This window comes from Canis lupus, chromosome 35 (genome assembly GCF_048164855.1).
Source record: "Canis lupus baileyi chromosome 35, mCanLup2.hap1, whole genome shotgun sequence".
NCBI lineage: Eukaryota > Metazoa > Chordata > Mammalia > Carnivora > Canidae > Canis > Canis lupus.
In genome coordinates, this window is record NC_132872.1 from 5904007 (window position 1) to 5920656 (window position 16650).

The 16650-nt window shown below is 36.9% G+C and overlaps 1 protein-coding gene across 1 annotated transcript; it reads right to left on the reverse strand.

Annotated features, from left to right (window-relative positions):
• Window positions 1-4125: 4125 nt before the first annotated feature.
• Window positions 4126-15341, reverse strand: CSTA (cystatin A). The gene is made up of 3 exons (XM_072812260.1): window positions 15071-15341; window positions 7486-7587; window positions 4126-4371 (listed from the first exon to the last, which is right to left on the reverse strand). The coding sequence occupies exons 1-3, from the start codon at window positions 15134-15136 to the stop codon at window positions 4243-4245; spliced, it is 297 nt and encodes a 98-aa protein (XP_072668361.1). The 5' UTR covers window positions 15137-15341; the 3' UTR covers window positions 4126-4242.
• Between the last annotated feature and the right edge of the window lie 1309 nt (window positions 15342-16650).

The window sequence follows — 16650 nt, forward strand, 5'->3', positions numbered from 1 at the left end:
CTCTCAGTTTCTCTCTTGGGGGTTAGACAAAACAATTTTTGCAATAGAGTACAAATTCTTGCTCCCAGATTCCATTTCAAACTTGATTGGGGGAAATGCAATAAGTCACTCCCTTTAAAAAAATTATCTTTTACGTTAAAATTGTTTTTAAGAAGAATAGTTTAATTATATATATATATGTGTATGTATATATATATACATACACATATATATAACTATTTCAAGCTCTCCCTTACGTCCTACGGGGGACAGAATACATAAGCAAATGAATTCTGAGTGTAGGGATTAAGAGCATTGGTCCTGGAGGCAAATAGCCTGGGATTATATCTTCACTTTATTAACTAGCCATGAGGCTCTGGGCAGTAACTTAACCTCTCTACACTCAGTCTTCCATAGAGAGAGGATAATAACAATATTTATCTCATGAGGTTGTTATGGGAATTAATGAGTTATATGTGTAAAGTCTTTAGAACACTATGTGGTATATAATAAGCACTTAATATATACTATTATTATTTGGGAACAGAGGGACTGATAAGTGGCACTAGTAGCGTGATGAACAGAGTGCAGAACAGAGGGAGACATTATTTTGGGCATCTTTAAAACAAATTTCCTCTTTTCCCTTCTCTCCTTTCTCCTTCCTCTTTCTTGTACTTCTTCCTTACTTCTCCTTCCTAACAATTCAGTCCAAAATCCATTAGGTAGGTCCAAGGAAGGAATACTATGAACAATTATATGCCAATAAATTAGATAATATAGATGAAATGAATAAATTTTTAGAAAGACAATACCAAAACCAACTCAAGAGGAAAGAGTCAATCTAAATACACCTATAACAAGTGAAGAGATTAAATCAGTAATCAAAAACTTCCTATAAAGAAAAGCCCAGGCCCAGATAGCTCCACTACTGAATTCTACCAAACATTAAAAAAATAATTAATACCAATTCTACAAAAAACTTTTCCAAAAAGTAGAAGAGAGAAAACTTTTCAACTCATCCTATGAGACCAGTATCACATAAATACCAAAACCAAGACATCACAAGAAAACTATAGATCAATATCTCTCATGAGTATAGATACAAAAGTCTTCAACAAAATGCTAGCAAATCTAGCACATGAAAAAAAATTATACACCATGACCACATGAGATTAATTCTAGAAATGTGAAATTGGCTTAACATTCAAAAATCAATTAATGTTAAACTCTATAGTGAAAGAATAAAAGGCAAAACCACATGAACATCTTAAAAGATGCAGAAAAAAAAGCATTTGACAAAATATAATAGCTTTTCATAACTAAAAAAGAAAAACTAAAAGAAAATGTCATCAACTTGATAAAGGGCATCTACAAAAATCACACAGCTAACATCATACTAGTGAATGACTGGATGCTTTCCCTCTAAGATCAGGAACAAGACAACAATATACACTCTCACCACTTCTATTTAACTTTATATCAGAGGTTCTAGACAGTAATTAAGGACAAAATAAAAGATATTCAGACTGGAAAGGAAGAAGTAAAACCATCTTTCTTTGCAGATGATATGATCTTGTTGTAAAGGAAAATCCTAAGAAATCTACCAATAAACAATTTCAGCAAGATTGAAGAATACAAGACCAATATACTAAAATTGATTGCATTTCTATACACATGCAATTAATAAGCCAAAATAAAATTAAGGAAACAATTTCATTTACAATAGCATCCATAAGAATAAAATACTTAGAAATAAGTTTAACAAATAAGTGCAAAACTCATGCCCTGAAAACTATAAAACATTATCAAAAGAAATTACAGAAAATGTAAATATTTGAGGAAACATCCCCATATTCATGGATTGGAAGGTTTAATACTGTTAAAATGGCATTACTCCACAAATTGACCTACAGATTCAACATAATCCCTATTAGAATCCTAGCTGACTTCTTTGTAGAAATGTATTAGCTGATTCTACAATTCATACAGACTTTCAAAGGGTCCAGAAGAACCAAAACATTTTTAAAAAAGAAGAAAATTGGAGGATTCACACTTGCTGATTTCAAAACTTACTACAAAGCAACAGTATCAAGAAAAGTGTGGTATTGGCATAAAGAAAGACATGTAGACTAATAGAATAGAATTGAGGATCCAGAAAATGAATTTATGTGCCTGTGATGTTTCTACAAGGATGCCAAGACCATTCAATATGGAAATGAATAGACTTTTCAACAAATGGTGGTGGAACAACTAGATAGCCATTTACAAAAGAATCAAGTTGGATCCTTACCTCATACTACTTATAAAAATTAACTAAGAAAAATTAACTCATTAATAAAAAATTAACTCAAAAGGAATCAAACACCTAAGGGTAAATATTAAAACTATACAATTCTTAGAAGAAAACAGAGGAGTAGATCATGTGCTTGGATTTGATAAAGGATCCTTAGATCTGACACCAAAAGCACAATAACTTAAACGGAAAAAACATAATTTGCATTTCATTAAAATTAAAAACTTTGACACTTAAAGGACAGTATCAAAAAGTAAAAAAGAGCCACAGAATGGGAGAAAATATTTACAAAGCATATCTCTGATAAGACTATATCCAAAATATGCAAAGAAATCTTACAACTCAAAAAAAAAAAAAAAAAGAAAGAAAGAAATCTTACAACTCAATAATAAAGACAAATAGCCTGATTAAAAAATGGGCAAAGGATCTGAATAGACATTTCTCCAAGGAAGATATGCAAATAGATAATAAGATCATGAAGAGATACTTGACATCATTTGTCATCAGGGAAACGCACATCAGAACCATAATACGATACCACTTCATACCATTATGATGCCTAGACTCAAAAGGGCAGATAATAGCAAGTGTTGTAGGATGTGAAGAAATCCAAACTCTCCTACACTGCTGGTGGGAATGTAAAATGATGCAGCTACTTTGGAAAACAGGCCATAAGTTCCTTGAACAATTAAACATATAGAGTTGCCATATGAAATAGCAAGTTAGCCTTAGGTATACACCCAAGAGACATGAAAACATATGTATGGACAAAACAAAGTGTGCAAATGTTTGTACATTGTCCATAATAGCCAAAAGGTAAAAGCAACTCAAATATCCATCAACTGATAAGTGGATGAACAAAATGTAGTATATCCATAAAAGTGAATATTATTTGACCACAAAATAAATAAAACATTGGCACATGCTACAACATAGATGAATCTCCAAAACACTTTATTAAGTGGAATAAGCCAGTTGCAGAAACCCACTTGTGATTTAAAACTTATGAAATGTCTAGAATAGGCAGGTCTATAGAAACAGACAGTAAATAAACTAGGGGTGAAGTTGTGGAGGAGGATGGGGGGATGATAGCTAAAAGGTATGGAGTTTCTTTTTGAAGTGATGAAAATGTTCTAAAATTGTCTCTGTGATGGTTGCACACATTTTTAAATCTACTAAAAACTTTTGAATCGTATACTTTAATTGGATGAATTATATGATATATAAATTATATCTTAATAGAGGTTTTAGAAAAAAGAAAAACAGCAATTAAATGGAACACTTGGTTTTGGACTGGAACTTTTAGCAATAAAGGACATTTTGGGGATGACTGGGGAAACTGAATGTTTTCTGGGGATTAGATGTTAGCATATGTATCAGTGTTACTTTCTTGATTTTGATAGTTGCATTTCAGTTATTCAGGAGAAAATGCTTGTTAGTAGGAAATGTAAACTAAAGTGTTGATGGATGATGGGGCATCACTGTAGGTAACTCATTCTCAAATGTCTGGAAAAAAGTATTTTTGCAACTTATTTGTGAGATTATTTCAAAATATAAATATATAATATAATATATATAAATATATTTCATAAAATAACTGATTTAATTTTAAAATCTGAGGCTAGGGATGGAATATTGTGCCCTGTGATTGCTAAGATTCTTAGCCTGCCTATGGTGAGAATGGTGGTGGTGGTGGTGGTGGTGGTGGTAGTGGTCTTATTCTTCAGCAAGTTGCATTGGGCCTAAGTTCTATAAGATTTCCAGCTGACATTGATTTGTATGGAATTTCTACTCTAAAGCAATAACATTGACTTTGAGAAAGAAAAGGTAAATACTATTTAACACAAAAGATAAATAGTTGAAGAAATCAATTTATTTGAAAAGGAATGCTTTCTTGTTGTTACATTTATTAGCAGGGAACATTAATCAATAGCCAGTAGAAAATATCAGACCACTTTTGGAACGTGCTGCTAAAAGCCTGTGAGCTCATCATCCTTGCTTTTGTCAGTCTGGTAACCAGTAAGTGTCAAAGTTGGATTTTGTCCAGGAAGGCCTTTGAATATTTTTAGGTGAATATAACTATTATCACCTACCCGCACCTAAAAGAGAAGAAAAAGAAAAAAATTAAAAAGAGATTCATTCAAATGCAACTTTGCCATGTAAAACATTCTCAGACTTAAAGACTCAATGAAATAAGGTTTTCTAGAACAGTATTTCTTAGACTCTTGATTTTCATAAATCTATCACCTTATTTTATGATAAAGGGCAGGCTAAAGGCATGGCAAGAGGCATAAGCCCTTTTTTTTTTCTTTTCTTTTCTTTTCTTTTCTTTTCTTTTCTTTTCTTTTCTTTTCTTTTCTTTTCTTCTTTTCTTTCTTTTCTTCTCTTCTCTTTTCTTTTCTTTTTTCTTACTATTTCCCACTTTGGGTACAAATGAAGGTGCATTTCATTTTCAAAGATGCACAATGCAAGAGAACAAAGGACAGTTTCTTTGTTGATTCTGTTTTCTGACTTCCAAATTGGGACACTTTATTTGCTACATGGTTTGAGAAGGGAGGAGGAAAATCAGAATTGTCCTAGAAAATTTGGGATGTTTGTTCCCATATCTCTATTAGAACCTACATTATAAATGCCCACTGATAGGACTGAGCAGGGACCAGAGGATGGACAGTCTAGTGTCCCTATAAAGTGAAGGGTTCTTGCTGGGAAGTCGTTGGTATGAAAATTGAAATGGTAGTGTGGGCATGAATCTAGGACCTAGATAATCATGATAAGAATTTAAACTTTCATTTTTGGTTGGTACAATAAAAGTTTTGTCATAGAATAATATTTGTTTACATTCTGATGTCCCTTCCTAATTAACAAATACCATTTATCAAATGTTTACTACGATTTGTAGGCTATGATGAACATTTTATATACTTCTTACTATGGGCCTGAACAAAGGTAGAACCATGACAGTTTTACAGATGCAGAAAGCATCTGTGTAATTAGTAGAGATTAAGTAAATTTCCATAAGTCTCTCAGCTAATAGGTGACAGAATCAAAACCCACATCTAGACTCCAATATCAATGTTATTTTCACTCTATGGTGTAACCATTTTTTTTCATGTAGGCTCCACACCCAGCATGGAGCCCAATGTGAGGCCTGAACTTATAACCTAAGATCAAGACCCAGGCTGAGATCAAGAGTTAGATGCTCCACCAACTGAGCCACTCAGATTCCCCTACTATGTAAACTTTTTTTTTTCTATGTAAACTTTTAAAAGCATTTATTCTGTACTTAGAACAGGACATCAGCCTTTGCATACATTATTAGAAGCAGCACAGCCAGTAGTTCAGCATCAGACCACCTGGCTTCATATCCTGCCTCTGCTCTTACAACTGTATGATATTTGTTAGTTGCTCCATCTCCCTGGGGCTCCATTTTCTCATCAGTAACACAAGGGAAATCATCACACTTAGCTCATAGATTTGCTGAGTGGATTCAAAGAGATAATACATGTCCAGCCCTAAGAACAGAGCCTGCCTGGCACGTTGTAAGTGCTCAGTAAATTTCTTGCTCATTTATTCCACACAACATCTGGCAAAGTAGGTTTTTATCTGCATTGCACAGATAAGGCCCTTGAGGCTCAGAGAAGATGAAGGGCTGTGATCACACAGGCACTGACTAGTGGCACAAATTGAACAGGGGATCAAACCCAGAACTACCTGACACCACAGGCTGCAGCCCTTCCATTCCACCACCTGCCTCTTGATAGATACTTGAGAAAGAACATAGAAGGTCTCATCATCAGAAAGACCTTACATGTAGAGAACAGTTCAGAGCAGAGATCAACAGCTAGATGGCAGGAAGTAATGGGGGGACTGGAGTCAGCAGTTGTAATCCAGTATGAGAAAGTTAACCAGGCAAGTGGTCTTAAGGAATGAAATTTTCAAGTTTCTTGATGAGCTTTTTAGGAAATACATGAGCTGGTTAATTTGTGAAATTTATGAACTAGGACTAATTGTAAACTATTAAAACAATGATTTCAATTTTGATGCAATGTTTCTTGTCTTTGAACAAAATCATTTTTAAGTGGAAAACATTCTTTTTTAGCTGTGAAGAAAGCAGATTGAGAAAGGAGGAAATGATTGTGCCATTGCTTTCTGAGGATAAGGCGGGATCTCATTCATGTGCTCCACCACAGGACCCTGGCATATGCTAGGAGCCCAAATTCAGTAGGACTGCGCTGATCCATTTACATGACCCAGTGTTGTAATCTTCCTATGCTGAGCTGGTTAGGATCTGTTATTTTAAATTTTTTGCTGAAAACATTTTTTAAGCATTTTATGTCGTAAGTAGTTAATTGTTAAAGAAAAATAAGCCAGACTGTGCCTTGGTCAAATGGTTTTGTAAAGATCAAGCACATACGTTTGAATATCTGTTATTATTTATTAAATCAGAATTATCATCTCAATACAAAAAGATGAAGATAGTTCTCAAGTATCTACGGTTGACTTGTTGAATTGGTTTTCTCTCAACTTTGCAACCATTTTCTTCAGTTACAACTGGGATAGTGCATCACTTAATTTGTTGATGTAGCTATGAATTAAATTCTAAATTATCTTAAATGTTCCACTGTTTTAAACTATACCTTCAGTGTCACAAATTGAATCCACTTACTTGAATTGCAAAAATTGTTTACATTGTGTTAATCAAAATGCTTATGTAAAAGACAAAAGAGGTTTCAACTATTTTCCCACCTTAAATGTATTTAAGTCATTCCTAAAATCCATATAGTGTAGACACATAGAATCATAAAGCTTTGAGTGGAGCATCTGGCTCAGCTCCAAGCCCGTGGGCAACTGAGATATTCTCTCACTTTACACAAAAAGCGCTATAGCCACAAACTAAGCATGCTTGGAACTGTTATGAAATCTCTTTCTATACGATTTTTGACAAACGTAATTTGTAAATTGTAATTGTAATTTGGAAGGAGTCAACATAAGAGAGCTTTCTAAATTCATAGGAAACAGATAGTATAAATATACCATCATCTACCAAATTTGAGAGTCTATTACCACTCTCAATTTCATGCTAGGTAAGCACCTTCATTTAGGACAACCGGAAGGGACAAAAATGGTAGGGGTGACAGGAAGCATCACACCAAGTGAAAAATCCCATATCTTTTAGTGCCAAGGTGAACTCATCAAGGATGTTGAACTCTAACCTTAATGTAGTAATTTATTCCAGCCACCACTTGAGTTTTATACTCTACGGCTTCAAATTCTTGGTAAGTCTCATTTGTTTTTTCTTCAAGCTGAGGTTTAACCTTAAGAAGAGAAAAAGAGGAAACACGTTACCAAAGCTATATGGGACTCCATTTGTGTGATTTACAAGTCCGGGAACCTTGTGTTTCTAAAGGTCCTTGAACATGGTAACGAGAGGTATTTTTGGTATTTCAAGGAAAAGAAACCATCTATCTTCAAAAAAATTACATGGGCTAACTAAAATGTTAAATTTTTCTGCTTTAGGCTGCATTTACATCAACTCAGCATGGCAATTTGGCAATATGGTAATGTTTTCACTAGTAAAGCTCTGATAAGAAGTTTTAATAAAAATGGGAGGGAGAGCAATAATTACTACTTCACTTCCACATTTTTTATTTGGAAATAATTTCAGACTCAAAGTTGCAAAAATAATATAGGGTACCTCAAGACCTTTGATTCAATCACATCTGCAATTTCCTTTGCCATGGGGGATAACACGTTTACAGGATTCAGGGATTGGGTTGTTGGCCACCAGTCTGTCTACCACAGAGGGATTATAAGCTTTGGTGCCAGCTTACCCGAACCAAGCATGACAAAGGACTGGAGAGTCTCAAATGCAATCTATGAACTTTTACTAACTCTACTGGTTTTCAGTATCAGTCCTTCATCCCTCCCTCAGCTGAGCCTGATATGCTAGTGTCCACTATGTTCTCTCTGACTCACTTTGTTAAGATAAGAGTACAGCTTGGAAGATAGTGAAAGGGGCGGCCTCATTGCTCCTCATACAGATCTGCCATCGGTTTTCCTGGTGTTAGCCCTATGCCTCACTCTCATCTTCATATGTTTCTGGCATTGCTAGTGCTTGAGCCACTTCGAAATTCTGCACCATGAATCCACTTGCTGCTGGCTCATCTTTCCCTTCTGTGGCTGGGCTCCGTCTAGGTGGCCCAGTCATTTTCCATCGTTCACTGGTTTTCTGTCTTCCAAGGTTTGGTCAGTATCTCTGAGGTGGTGTTTGCCTATCTCCTGTTCTCTTCCTATTTGTGGTTTTGTAGCCTTTCTCTTCTAATCTTTTTCTGTCATCTAAAAGAAAGTAGATGTGTATGTTCGATATATCTTGTTTATTGGGAAATTGCCTCCCTTCCCTTAACTAAAGCATTTTTACGTATTTCAGGCGGGCCTCTTGTGCATCTGGGTTCTCCCAAGGCCGTTCAGTCCTTCCCATCAGTGGACAGATATACTGAATCCTTTTCTATTGGTGCTTTGGTTGGTGTACCAGAACTGGTTTTCAAAGATGTAAACATTTTTCAACTCTTTGAGTTCTCAGACCATTTTAGAGGATGTAGCACCTCATGGACCACTATCCATTTCTCCTGTGACCTTCAGAATGGATGAGAAGAGTGTGATATTGCTTTCTTGAGGTGGAAAATGAAGATGGAAAGTGAGATGGAAAATGAAGCTTCAAAGTGGAGAAAGGAAGGAGACAAATCATGAGGGGCAAAAAACCCAAATGGAAAGAGGTAGGGTGCAGGAGAGAGGAGGAAAAGGTAGGCAGAAATGCAGAGAGAAATCGAGTAGGGAGAGTAGCCTTACTGTCCTATTGCTTCCCCTGTCTAATCCCTCTGAGCCAACACTGGGTACCAGTTAAGTTAGGAGCTGAGTTGGAAAGGGTTAATCTCCAAACCCAAAATTGTCTATTCAAATCTCATTTCACAAATGAGGGACCTGAAGCTGTGAGGAGAACATGACTGCTGAAGGCTGAAAAATTATTAATTACAGTAACCTAAGATTTTCAATCCCTTATCTGATAGTGTAAGTATCTGATTTATCTGTTCCAATGACCTGTATTCCTTCTGGTTTCCAGTCTTTTGGTGATGGTGGTTTGGTTTTATTTTTTACCGAATATCAGAAAATTTTATTTCTAACTGTCCTAAAAAATAGATCAAAATTTGTAACCTTTCTCCTGCATCTGTGCAGGCCACAAGTCCAGAATTTTCCATAAGAGAGCTGATTTCCAATGTTCTGGTTTGTTTTGGTAAGTGCACTGGCACTTGTTAGACTGTGTGCCATGATTTCAGGTTTACTGTACTTATTACCCCTCGCCTTGTTCTCTTTTCCCAGTGAAACAGTTTGGTGTTCTTCTAGTGTTGGGTGCTATGAATCTGGGGTGATGAGGTCTAAGCTGAGGGCAAGTAAGGAGGCATAATAGGAAGGAAATGGTCAGTGGATTTTCAGAAGGTAGCTTGGTGTTGAACACCCCTACCCCTGCCCAGGGATGGGTGCTGGGAGGATGGAGGCCAGCTGGGAGTGGTGGTCTGGGACCTGGTGGTACACAGACAGACCTTGAGCTGAACACAGTTGGCATTCACCTTCCTCAGCCTGTCATGCATGGTAGTGGCTGAGACGCTGGAAGAAACAGTGTGGGTTTGTCACTTGGGCCCCAGCCGGAGAAAGGATGCTACCAGAGAGGAACAACTGGCACAATTACCCTAAAGCTGTTCAAGATATTTTTATTGTTGCAGAGCATGAATCTTGGTGAGTTGTTAGTTCTCTGGGATCTGAAGATTTGAGCCATGCTGCACCCAACACCTAGGCACTTTCCCCGTCTATAATCATTCTGCAGAAACACTGGGCTATGCGTAATTTAGAGAAGAATGGGTAGAAAGGTGATAGTGGCAACATGAGTTCACCATACTTTGGGATGTTTTACAAAGTAAGAAAGGAGAGTTTGCATATAGCATAAAAGTAGAGTAGAGCTGTTAAGTGACTTATAGACATTTGTCATCTATGTTTTGAAGGAAGGGGCATGTATGGGGCAAGGTACCTGGTATGCAAGAAATGATGGCACCCCACATAAGAGAGGAAGGGAAAGAGTCTTGGACTGGAGGGAAGAATGAGATCCAGCAGGGCGTAAGGAAATTGGGAGTGTTCTTGTACCAGATGACTGCAGTCTTTTAAGAGAAGGAACTGAGATACTGGCTGGAGGGGCCATGGGGATGGGAGGGACTGAGAAACCAAGGAGAGAGGAGGTCCAGGTCCACTTCTCTGGGGTTTCTAGAAAAGGGCCCATAGGATGTGACTGAAAGGATGTTCTGGTAGCCTGAGGCTCCTGCTGGGGTTGTTTGCTGGCATGAATTCATAGATTTCTATTGAGTGAGTTTCTGTGGTTCTACAACTTCCTTAAGCAAAGTTCTCTGAACCTGGAGCAGAAGCTGAAGAGGAAGTGGTGACAGTGGGAGTGATCTCTAATTGAGGATTGCAATGCGAGAATTGCACGGGGTCAACAGCCATCAGGGGTGGAAGAGTTCATGAAACCACCCATCATGGGTCCCGGCTAGATGAGTGCTCAAGTGGACCTAGGCATATTCTGATGATGAAGACAGGAGCATAAGTGCCTGAAAGATTGTGATGCAGCTGGATGGCAGGTTCTCTGGGTGTGGCGCAGTGGAGATGTGACTGATGAAGAGGCTGTGGTTGGAGAGGAGAACACAAATGGGTGGGTGAGTGACAGCTGTGACATGCTAAGCTCCAAGGTGTGGTGTCCTTGATGGTATGCAGAGGAGGTGTTTGTATAGTGTTATGGTCTGTGTGTTTGCCAGGAATGGCATTCAGCAATTAGGTTTGACTTAGGGGTGTGTGTGTGTGTGTGTGTGTGTGTGGTGTGTTGTGTATATACCTGCACATGCATAATAATAGACCTTATTCTAAAAATAATTATTGAAATAACAGTTCTTTCCTGCACATAAACATAGTCAGAATTCTCATTCCAATTCTCAGGCCAAGTATAGCTCTTTATTTCCTTGAGCGTATCTCTTATCTTCTATTTTGTAAATGTCTCTGAAGGCAAGAATCATCTTGGTGTCCCTTCTGTCCCTACAGCAATTCACACAGTACTCTGTACATAATGTTTTCTGAATGAAGAAAGCAGGACTGTTTTTCTTCATGACACTTTGCTTTCCCACAAAGGAAAGAGGATAGAAGAGGATAGCAGAGACCCTCAACTAATACAGAGAATCCTGGGAAAGGAGAGTTTTTTCCATGTGTACATGGGACCTAAGTACCATTTACATCCTTTAGTGATACATGATACACAATTATCCTTCAGTGTCTATTATCTTCAGAATGGGGATACTCCCTTTTTTCTTCCTTCAGAAATATTCAAGTCTTCTCAACCCCAAGCTCTTTGATTGATTTTCTTCTTTTTCTGACCTCATCCAACATCCCTTTCTTTTTGACATCAAATTCCTTAAACCTGCAGTTCTTATTTTATCTTTGTTACTTTCCCCTCTCTATGAGATGGCCTCCCTTTTCCTTTCCTTCTCTCCCAAATGGAGTTTTTCCTTCAGTTGGCATTCCACTAAGAAGCTCTCTATTAAGGACAGGGAAAGCTGATAAACTTCATGTCCTCTAAGAATACCTGCATTTTATTTATTTATTTGTTTATTTGTTTGTTTATTTATTTTTAATACCTGCATTTTAACAGGTGATTTTAAAAAGTTTGAATACATAAAAAAACACCAAAGAGATAAAATTACAAGGTAAATGACAGGTAGTGGTGGTATTCCTTAGGACCACCTCAGATCATACTAAATGTATAACCACCAACACCTACTTATTTGCCTGGCTCTGACTGGGCACCTAACTAATTCTATAATCTTGGAGGTATTGATTAAATTTCTTCACCTAAAGGTGGTTTTGGTAATACCTGCTTCTTGGGGTTGTTTGTGGGGAGATAAACTTTATCATTGATAGGTAAGTGCTTCCTAAACTGATCATTCCTCTGCCTTCTAATACATAATTGGGAATTGTTCCCTAAGGTTTTCCTGTGAGAGCAGTGCCAAATGATAACTGGGAACTTAATACCCCAGGAGCTGAATTACTACACAGTAATTATTCACCTGGAAGTTAGGAGCTTTGATGGGCAATCTCTAATGTCCTTCCTGGTTACAGACCTACAATTTAAAAAATGTTCCTAACTGGAGATTGTTTTATTATTATGTTCCAGTTATCTTGACTTCTCTAAATGGACTGTAAATCCCTTGAGGGCAGGGGCCAAGTCTTAAAGTCCTTATGCATCTTCTACAACATTTAGCACAATGCTGGACACCTTAGAGATATTCAAGAAATGATTTGCTGATATTCATTTCTCAAATTGATTTAAATCTGAGGCTTACTGCTTGCACAGATAAGGCAACTTTCCATACCATGTATTTCCCTCAACTCTCATGCTTCTCTATGTTCCTGCCACTGTACAGGGGAAAAGGCAGAAGGTCAAAAATCTGAAGATAGTCTAGCTTCTTAACTAGGCAGATATTAATCTCTCTGAATCTCAGTTTGAAATCTTATGTGAGAAATGGACATGATGATTTCCTTCCCTGCTCCAGGGGTTATGAAGATCAAAGGAGAGGTCGCATGGAAGATAGGGCTTTTGAAACTTCAAAGCAACTTTCCGGGGTGATGTAGCTATTGCTTTTTTTTTTTTTTTTTAAGATTTTATTTATTTATTCATGAGAGAGAGAGAGAGGCAGAAACACAGGCAGAGGGAGAAGCAGGCTCCATGCAGGGAGCCTGACATGGGACTCGATCCTGGGTCTCCAGGATCACACCCCAGGCCGAAGGCGGTGCTCAACCGCAGGGCCACCGGGTCTGCCCTACAGCTATTGTTAATACCAAGCTCTCATTCTACCTCCTTGGCAGGGCTGGGGCCTGAGGTAAGCAGGAAGAAACACATTTTCAAATTAGTTTCATAATTTAAGATGTGGCTCACAGATGGATGTTTTTTTAACAATGCAAGGCCTTCTTATAGCTTCTTATTAAAAGAAAAATTATTCTTCTAAAGAAGATAGGCTTTTTAAAAGTCATTAAAATTTTCTGCACACTCTCTATAAACGAAATCTCAGTTATTTCCCCATTTCCCTTACAGCTCTGGTCCCTAGAGAGTCTCAGGGGGAGTTTCCAGGGTCATAGGTGAAGCAAAGATTTGAAGCAAATACCTGTGATGCCTCACCTATGCATATTTCTTTCTTGTTTTCAAGTCATTGTTATGCACATCACCTTATGTAGTTCTTACAGCACGGAGATCAGCAGAGCAAGAAGGTGATCTTCATCTCATAAGTAGAATTGAGAATTTTTTTGCAGTGCTCAGCATTTATTTATTTATTTATTTATTTATTTATTTATTTATAAAAGATTTATCTATTTATTTTAGAGAGAGAGAGCAAGGGGAAGGGCTTTAAAAGGAGAGGGAGAGACTCTTAAGCAGACTGTGTGCTGAGCTCAGAGCCTGACGTGACCTGAGCTGAAACCAAGAGTCAGAGGCTCAACCAACTGCACCACCAAGCACCCTCTGTGCTCTGCTTTTAGAAAGCCCATCTCCCATAGGCCTCTAGAATATCATGTATCTCCAGTCCTGTAGGCCACGAGGTCATGGACAGCAGCATAAACATCTCTTGGGAGCTGGTTAGAAATGCAGGCTCTCAGCCCACCGTACCATATCTGCATTTGAACAAGGCCCTCAGGTAATTTATGTGTACATTGACTTTTGAGAAAACTGAACTGATACAGGAACTCAAATAAAGGTATTAATGACTCAATATTACCCATTAAAGAAAGAAAAGCTACAAAGTATATGTTTTTTAAAAGAACTCTTGAAAGGGAAAGATTTATCCCCAAAGAATGTAGAATTCCAGGCATCCAATCTCTGGGGAGCACTCCAGAGCCCTAACATAGAGATCCTATCTCTTTCACTTACACAAGAAGTTGATCTTGTTGGCCAGAGTCATAGAATGAAGTTTCACAGAGAAAAAACAAGGAACGATACAAGAAAATAGGGGAACAATTTAAAAACCTAAAATAGTAACTTATATATATTTTCTTTTCATAAAATATGCAGTATAATAAAATTTTATCATATAGATGATAGCCAGTGAAACAACACTTAGAAAAATATATCAACTTACTAAAAACATTGAGTTCTGTTTTCACCATAATCAATTTTGGAATCACCATAGACTATGCCACGCCTCTTTCCTACTAGTTTAATCATCTTCTAAATATGAAGAGACTGAAATATTTTCTATTAGGCAAATTGGCAGGAAGTGTGTAAGTGGATTGTCTTCGCAATATTGTTCTTCCTTTAACCCATTTAAAAAAATCTCCCTGCAGAGCGTGTGAAGTCTAGTTCGTCAAATTGTTAACAACTTCAGACTTTAATTACATGTTGGCTCCATTTGGTAAGATTAGAAGCTTCAACAGACTGAATTAGTAATCCTAGAATCATACATTGTAAGCCTATAAAGATGAGCCAATATAAATTCTTTTATTAATGGGGAAACTGAGGCTCAGAGAAGGGATGTTACTTGCTCAAGATCACTCTCATAGGATTATTAGAGGTTTCATCTGAAAAAGTTTTTAGTTGTAGGGAAGGCTGAACAAAACCCCACATTTCTCAGTGTTCTGGTTTTCAAGTTCACCCACACGCTTAAGACGGCCCACCTAGGAACCAAGATATTAGATCAATCCTTTTCATGAGAGACATCAACTCACCTCATTAGCAATCTCCTGGACTTCTGGAGTGGCAGGTTTGGCTTCAGTTAAGCCTCCAGGCATCATTTTGGCTAATTGCTTCTTTGCTAGGCAGGATGCTGGAACTGAAGTGATCCAGTAAGCGTGGAGACTCTGGTTTTTAAAGAGGGTGTTGTTGCTCAAACAAGCTCCGCCTCCAGAAAGTTTTCTTTTTCACAAAGAGCAAAAAGGCACAAGGAAAATGAATATGTCTTGAAGCAAGCCATGGTGCTTCCTCAACAGAATATGCCATTAGGGGTTTGGGAGAATGAGGGTTGGATACAAATGGGTGTATCCAGGGAGCAACGTCGTCGCGGGGAGTCAGACTTCTCTGCATTCTCTTAGACAATAGTTTCATCCTGTTGCATCTGAGGAATGAAATCTGGAGCCACAACCAGTTTCCCAATGCTTTAAAACCTCCAATACAAAATTTTATACTTTAAAGGTATATTTATTTATTTATTTATTTATTTTTTTTTTTAAAGGTATATTTATTAATAACATCAAGGCCAATTGTTTAGAGTTTACTTGACTTTATAAAGAAAGTAAAAGGGTCTTTCTGGAGAACTTTGGTTGGATATTTGTATTTTCCTTTTTCTTTTTCCTTCCTTCCTTCCTTCCTTCTTTCTTCTTTTACATTTCTAGAACTGCAGAAAAATGCAAAGAATAAAACAAGAAGCACCTATATTTCTATCACCCAGATGTAAAACTTTTAACGCTTTATCTTACCTACTTCCCTTTTTTCTTTTTCTTTTCGTAGTTGTTTTTTAAGAAATATAATATTACTAGCCTCTCATTCCCACTTCCCCCTAACTTTGCCCTCCACAGAGGTAAAATTCACTGTGGGTTTGGAATCCTTTTAGCCCACTTTATATATTTACTTAATGTGTTTTTAAAAATTTACTTAAGTTGTATGCTAAACACATACTGTCTATATACTTTTTTCTGCTCAACATATTTTTGAGTTGAAACACAGATAGATCAATCTAATTGATTTCCTTTAAAGTTATCCTATGATAGATTTATCTATCATCTATTCTAACCGCTATATGCTATTCCACATTTTATATACTCATTCCCCTACTGATAAAGATTTGAATTATTTCTAGTTTTTTTACCCTTATCAATAATATTGCATTTTTTTCCTTTTGTACATGTGTGATGGCTTCTGCAGGGAAATTATCTAAAAGCAAAGTTGCTGTTTTATGTGGATATTTATCTGCCTTATTTTATTCAATTTTTGGAGTATATGACACACAATAAAAATGTTCAAAAGGAACAAAAGAGTTTATTTATTTATTTTTAAGAGTATATAATATAAGGAATTCTTCACCCACTCAATTCCATAGCCACCCTTTTATTCTCTAGAGACTACTGTCATGAACTTCTGTATCTTTTAGAGATATTCTTTACATGTACAAATATATAAATACTTAACTACACACATACATATGTGTGTATATACTTTTCTTCTATAAATGGTACAAATGGTATCCTACCACATAACCTATTATATACTTTGCTTTATCCCCAACAATATATTTTGGAGACTGTTTTATATT

Excerpts from the sequence above, each read along its gene's own strand:
- CSTA (XM_072812260.1), bottom strand. The coding sequence starts at position 15,136 with ATGATGCCTGGAGGCTTAACTGAAGCCAAACCTGCCACTCCAGAAGTC. Across the intron at positions 7,588-15,070 it reads TCCAGGAGATTGCTAATGAG|GTTAAACCTCAGCTTGAAGA; the intron begins GTGAGTTGATGT and ends TCTCTTCTTAAG. Across the intron at positions 4,372-7,485 it reads GAATAAATTACTACATTAAG|GTGCGGGTAGGTGATAATAG; the intron begins GTTAGAGTTCAA and ends CTTCTCTTTTAG.